Genomic DNA, 7,318 nt, shown 5'->3' with positions numbered 1-7,318 from the left:
CTCTGCACATCGGTGTTAAAGAGAGAGAGTCGTCCCAGGCCTTTACCATGAAGACCTGCGTGCTGTTATCGCTGCTGCTGGCGTTGGGTTGTGTGACCATCAATGGTGCACCAGTGGAGCGTGGTGGCATAGAACCAGGCTCATGTGAAGATGCTTCAACAAAAGCAGCTGCTGAACTGGCTCTTACCAAAATCAACCAGAACAGAAAGGAGGGCTACATCTTCAGTCTGCACCGCCTGTCCAATGCCCACATAAAGAGACATGTAAGCTGAGCTTGCAGTATTATTACTGTGTGGTAGACCAGAGCTGTTTAAGGCAGAATTACTTTCTAGCAGAGTCCAGAGAAGTTCAGTGTATTTTGGCATTACTGTGTATTTTGGCATTTTTAGTCAAATCATAAAGTGATTTGACTAAAAATCTGGAGAAAAAGTCAGTTAGAAACATTTTCATGAAACAAATATGTTCCAAAAACTTTTCACTGTGATTGGACCAAATGAGACAACAAAAACAAATTAAACCAATGTTTTAAGTAAGTACGACAAGTCAGACTGTTTTGGGGGGGTTTTTTGAGGGGGGGATGCCATGTTAGGCAAATTACGTGAAAAACAAATGACCATGTGAAAGATCAGAACATAAATTAAACGAGTAACCACTGAAAATAAATTCCATTAGCGTTTTATTGACTGTACATAATGATTGATTAAATTTGTGTGTTTTACAGGGAGAGAATGGTGTGGTCTTCTACCTGAATCTGGATGTTGTGGAGACCAACTGCAGCGTTCTCAGCAAGAGGGACTGGAAGAGCTGTGACATTCGTAGTGGCAATACGCAGGTTAGAAAAAACACACACAAACACTGCATGTGCAAATTCTCATCAACAAGTTTACCAAAAATCTGTTTGCGTATGTAATTAATACATGTGTTAGTCCTGATTGTTTTTATTACTGTCTCTTGTGTTCTGCTTAAGGCTTTCTTACAATCTTAAATCTTTCTTTTTTAACATAGTGAGCATCTTAGTTTTGTGTTCCATAAGCAATAGTTCATAAGTTGGCAGGTGAATAAAGATATTTAGTATCACAAGATATTGTCATTGTTCTTTCAACTAATTTATAAAAAGGGTATAAAAAAAATCTAAATAAACTCTTTTGCGAATGTGATGCTGTATGTATAAGCAGTACACTAACATCATGTATTGTATTGTGTTTGCAGGTATATGGACAGTGCAAAGCTGCTATCTTCATCAGTAAGGTACACAGAGTGGTTCGTCTCTACAAATACAAGTGTGCTATCAGACCAGGTATGAAAAATATTACACGTATCAAAAAGAAGTGATTGTGGTTTTCATTCAAATTCAACCATTATATCTAAAAAGACATCAAGGTCCAGACTTAAAACATGTTTTTGTGGCGTGCAGCAGTCTCTTCATAATTAAAATGACTTTTTGTTCTGCTCAATTCCTGCAGGTAGGGTGCATCAGTCCTGTGGTGGCTGTCCAGATTTAACTGACCATAATCATGATAAAGTTCAGAAGGCTGTGACTCAGTCTCTGGAGAAGTTCAATCAGCAGAGTGGGCTGGCCAATCGTTTTGCTCTGCTCAAAATCTCCCGTGCTACTTCACAGGTAGGGAGATCAAAATTAAGATGTGTGACATAATGTATCCTCGGCTCTTTTATTGTATAGATATATATTCTCATCATGCACTGTCAAGGCTGAGAATAAGGTGGCAGAATTCCCCTTTACAAATTTATACCATCAAATTTAATGGAAACACACAGAGAAGCTCCTACGCAAAAATTAGATTAAACAACTACAGTAGCCTGTAAGTAAAGTTTGCATAAACTGTATAATATTTCATAAAGTTTTCTACCAAATCTGGTATAAACAGAAAGGAGGCACATAAATGTTTATGGTAGTGGCACTGCTCTGCCTGGACTTATACTGACTGTATCCATACCTAATCTGGTACTACTACTACTGTAATGGTACTCTGGTACTTACATTAAGACACATTTCCTAACAGCAATTTCCTAATGTTGTAAACCCGCTCAACATTTGGCAATAAAACCCTTTCTGATTCTGATTCTGCTCCACCCACTCTTCCCTGCTCTGCTGTGTTTCGTTGACCTGCGGTCACATGACTCAGCAGCACTAAGCAGAACTATGCAGGCTGCAGGAAGGGACAAAGTGGAGCAACGTATAGAGGTTCCAGGTTCTAAGAAATAAAATGTATACAGTTTTCCATTCATCTTGTCACATTCTAATATTGCACTAAAAAGTATCTCAGTTTTGAAACTACCAGACCACAGCCCAGCAGCCAAGAAGAAACAGACAGAAAACAGAAGAAACAAAGCTAATTTGTTTGTCTCCCCAAATAGTGACGGCAGATGGTCGCCCCTCCCTGAGCCTGATTCTGCTGGAGGTTTCTTCCTGTTATAAGGGAGTTTTTCCTTCCCACTGGTGATTTCATTACTGGGGTTATCTCTGTATTTTTGAAAGGTCTACCTTACAATATAAAATGCCTTGAGGCTATATAAAAAAACTGAATTAAAATTGATTTAATTTAATTAAACAGAACGGGAAAATTTCACACAACTTCCTTAATCACATATTTCTGACAAAAATAAGAACAAGAATAGTGCTTAAAATATTTTTTTAAAACTTTAATCTTTTTCATTTTTTTGCATTTGGACTATGTCTTACTTTCGTGACAGGGGGCGCTACACCACCTCCAGACTTGCCAATGGTCATTCTGTTAACTAGTTACTGTGTGAAAAAAGAATCACCGTAATTTAGTGGTTATTAAAATGTATTCTATACCAAAACTTTGCTGTATCCCACACCGCCACAGAACATCACTAACTATGCTGCCTCAATTCTCACACATGATTTTATATCAAGTCTCTTCCTTAATTTGGGCTTTTCCTTTCTCTCTGTGTCTTTGTGCGTCCAGGTTGTCGCAGGTAGGAAGTACCATGTGGAATACGCCATCCAGGAGACCACTTGCCCCCAGAGGGCAGGAGCAGATGAACCTTGCCCCCCCATGAAATGCGAGTTTGCTGTGAGTCTTTTATTAATCTTTCATCTACTAGGTTTTGCCCTGTTTATTCTCAAATGAAATCAAGTTCAACTCACCTTCTCCATCAGGGGATTGTTTTACTTTCTAACAGTGCAAGGAAAAGACCTTCATTTGCTGCTCAAAGCTTAGTATGTTCTAGCTTCATATCAGTGGCTTGTGTATGACAGCAGGAGATTACTTTGATATTTAGTTTGCCTAGTTTAGAAAAAACAACGTAAAACTACAAAGTTTTCAGATGCAAATTTGTAGTGTAATGGCATCAAGTGACGATGAGTTGGTCGTAAGGTTTCTAAACAAGAAAATGAAGAAACTGAGATTCTGGATTCATCCAGAAATACATTCGCTTCTGCTTACCCTTTTCAGGGTCGCGGGGGATGTGGGGCCTATCCCAGCTGTCGTAGGGCAAGAGGCAGGGTACACCCTGGACAGGTTGCCAGTCTGACACAGGGCTAACACACAGGGACAGACAACCATTTGCACTCACACCTATGGGCAATTTAGACTTTTCAATTAACCTATCCCCACAAAGTGCATGTCTTTGGACTGTGGGAGGAGAACCCTCGCAAACACGGGGAGAACATGCAAACTCCACACAGAAAGACCCTGGCCTGATGGTGGAATTAAACTCAGGACCTTCTTGCTGTGAGGCAACAGTGCTAACCATGCCACTGTGCTGTCCATTCTGGACATCATCCAATTCTAAATAGAAGGCAGCAGCAAAAAGAATTTCTTGTTTTAATCCAAGAGGTGAAGCTGCATCACAGCTGCTTTTGTACATAATTCCGGACGTCAGTAAGGAAGTCTGAGCTCTTGTGGGTAGACCACACCTGAGGAGACAGAGAAATATTTTTCAGATAGCAGTATGACCCAGAGCAGCATGCACACTTGCCAAATGCAGTGGTCTGATTGGTCCAATCTGTTAATTCACACGCGAGAATCAGAAAAACTGAACTTGATCCAAAAAAATTTGTCCAAAAGTATTTTTAAAACAAGAAACATTTGCACAAACTGTACATGTAAAGGCCTTTATACTGTAGTAAAACCACAGGCATAATTATTGCACTCTTACTTTTTCTTCTTTTTCTCTCCTCAGCACAAGGGTTTCTGTAAGGCATCCCTCTTCCACGCTCTCAATGGCGATGAGGAGATTGAGGGAGCCTGTGAGATCTATGAGCCTGAGGTGAGACTCTTTTAGATGGTTTCGCTGTTTACCTTCAATGTCTTTTTACAGCATAAGAAAAAAAAGGATGATTGGTGGATTGTGTGATTTTAATTTTGGAACTCACTAAATTAACACAAACTGTTTATACATGTCATTGCTGTATAATTCCAATGAGGATGTGTTTTTTTTAAACTACAGAATCAGATGGACACATCCAAAGTTTTGTTAACACCGTTCCCCTAAAGTTTAGCAAACAGATCTGCTACAGTGCTTTAGCCTGTCTAAATTCTCAGTCACACCTGGTACACCTCTATTTTGAAGCTCTAACTGTCCAGATAGAAGAGTTAAAAAATAAAATTCACTCTGTACTGTTGTCGTGAAGGGAGACCATAGCTATGGAGGCCAGAATTGCTGTTTGTTATTTTCAGGACTTAAGTGGGCCTTGAAAATCTGAAGATGGAAGCACCAGACCATATTTTATTCACATGGCCATTAGAGGTTGCAAATCTATAATACACTGTTCACTCTTTAATATCCTACACTCTTTATCTCTTCTCCAGGCTGCTGAGAGAGAGAAGAAGCTACACCTGCTGGGCGGAGAGACTGACCACAGCCACAATGACACACACTCACACAGCCACGACCAAGACCAAACACACGACCACGCAAACGATCACACAAAATGCCACTCTCATCATGGCCACACCCACAACCACACTGATGACCGTGATCACCACCACACACATGACCATGCCACAGGCAGCGCCCACAGGCACGCTCATGACCACTCCCATGACCACGGTCTGAATCACGATCACGTGCACACTCATCACGCCAAGGCACACAACCACAGCGGTGACTCTCCCAGTCACCACCACGACTATAAGCATGCTCTAGGTGTGCACACACATGAACATGACCATGAGCTGGCTCTGGACCATGACCACAAGCACGGTCACCTGCATGAACACGAGCACCACCACCATCACCACGAGCACGAACATGAGAACGCACCCCACGATGAACCACAGGGAACAGTGATAGTCCTGCCCGCCTTGGGCCAGCCTGTGACTCTGCCTTCCTTCCCTGATGTCCCAGTTGGTGGCCCTGGAGTTGGAGTCACTCTCCCACTTAAACCCGACCCTCAAATTCCTGGACAGATGGAGCCCACCATCGAGCCCTTCCCAAAATCAGTCTCTGCCCAGTGCCCCACCACAGCGGGAAAGCATAAAAATGTGGATGAACTCTTCACTAAAGACCTCGAATTCAAGCCAGCTGCAGCCAGTTCATAAAGCCTATAAAACTGTTTTTAAATACACACACAAAGGCTCAAGTGTAATGAAAAGAAGGAAAACTATTTGGCATTGCATTTTTCTACATTAAACACATTGTCAGTAAAGGACTGCTTGCATGAGTCAATCTTACCGTTTCATGTCCTAGAGCAAAAAAAATGTTTTAAATGCACATTTTTTCATAGATTCCACTAAACAACTGATTTGCTTTGGCAAAAGGCTGCTAATATTTTTTGCACCAACCAAGCAATTCCCATATAGGTTACAACTGAAACCTTGCCATAAATCAGCATGCTGTGGAGTTAAAAATTTGTGGCACCTTAAAAATTGAATACAGGTGACAAAAGGTAAAGACATTCTGTAGCTGAGAAGAAGTACAGGTACTTGTTTTAAAAATTTGGGAACTAGCTGAAGTATTGATTCAGCTTCTCTGCAATGAAATAAATAGCTGAACCTCTGAGTGTACACCTGTGGACTAACCAACTGTTTAAGGTAACGTGCTAACACGGTTAATGCTAGCATCACTGCAGTTAGCCCCACCCTTTTATGCTCATGTTAGCAGTACTAGCTAGCTAACTTGCTCTTCACAAATAAAGCTTCAAGTTAGTCTCTGCCAAGACTAGATATGAAACTACCCATTTGTTTTGATTACACAAGGGCACACATTTCTGGCCTCTTTAAAATATAATATTGTTTAAAGTAAACATTTCAACTGCAAAGAAAGTTTAGCAAACATAGATTTTCTACTGTGGTTTATGCTGTCCAGATTCTCAGTCACAGCACCCACACCTCTCATTTTAAGCTGTAATAGTGTTCTAACAGAAGATTTAAAAAATAAAAGTCACACTCTGTACTGTTGTTATGAAGATGGCTACAAGAATGCTGAAGGCGTGCACACCTACGAGGATGACCATGAGCTGGCTCTGGGCCACGACCACAAGCATTGTCACCTGCATGAACATGAGTGCTACCACCATCACTACAAGCATATAAAATATACATATAAAATATACAAGCTGGCCCATTGTTTTTTACCTGGAGACAGCAGTCGCCCCATTGTTCTGACACACAACACTACACACTAACTACAAAAGGCAACACATTAACTACACACTCCAAACACGGTAAACGTCACAAATCTCTCACTTCTTAAAACTCACTCTCTCTCTTTTTCTGCTGTCTTTCTTTCTCTCTCTCTCTCTCTCTCTCTCTCTCTCTCACCATCACTCCTAAAACTTAACCCTCTTTCTAAACAACCAAATGTCATGTTGCCATATCATTTTTGATTAGTCAACACGAACTGGATGTTTTTTGTTTTGTTTTTTTATTTTTTGATCATAAGCAGAGAGTGCTTGCTAGCTCTGTCCTTAGCTTAGACAATAAACGTGACGAAACTATTGAGGAAAAAACACGCGTAAACATATTTTTATCATGACTCTGGTTTTACGTGGCCTATCTACACAATTTAAAACCTGGTATTTATCACATTGTTGCTTTGTCATCTTGAAGTGATCATGTGATTGGCTTACCACGACTACTCTATTCTTCCTCAGTCAAACAACAGCACTCATGCACTCATGTTTTGCCCCCTAGCTACAGGTGTTTTGCCAAAAAGTGATCGTATGCCAGAAAGTGATTGCCGTCTGCGGGAGCGCGCACAGCTGCTTAAAGCTGTAGCGCCCAGATTACTTACAGCTACTTCCGTGTAACTGATATAAGATGTGGTAAGCTGAACACAGCTTCAACCGTCTGTTTGTTGAAAAACAGTAACGCCACCGCACCACATT

At 40.9% G+C, this 7,318-nt stretch overlaps 1 protein-coding gene across 1 annotated transcript; it reads left to right on the top strand.

Annotated features, from left to right (window-relative positions):
- LOC113009405 (histidine-rich glycoprotein-like) lies at positions 1 to 5,653 on the top strand. The gene is made up of 7 exons (XM_026147678.1): positions 1 to 263; positions 722 to 832; positions 1,210 to 1,297; positions 1,464 to 1,621; positions 2,952 to 3,059; positions 4,171 to 4,257; positions 4,800 to 5,653. Exons 1-7 carry the CDS (start codon positions 48 to 50, stop codon positions 5,529 to 5,531), a joined length of 1,500 nt encoding a protein of 499 aa, XP_026003463.1. The 5' UTR covers positions 1 to 47; the 3' UTR covers positions 5,532 to 5,653.
- The last annotated feature ends 1,665 nt before the right edge of the window (positions 5,654 to 7,318 follow it).

Source organism: Astatotilapia calliptera, chromosome 17 (assembly GCF_900246225.1).
Source record: "Astatotilapia calliptera chromosome 17, fAstCal1.2, whole genome shotgun sequence".
NCBI lineage: Eukaryota > Metazoa > Chordata > Actinopteri > Cichliformes > Cichlidae > Astatotilapia > Astatotilapia calliptera.
This window is presented reverse-complemented; position numbering and strand designations above follow the sequence as displayed.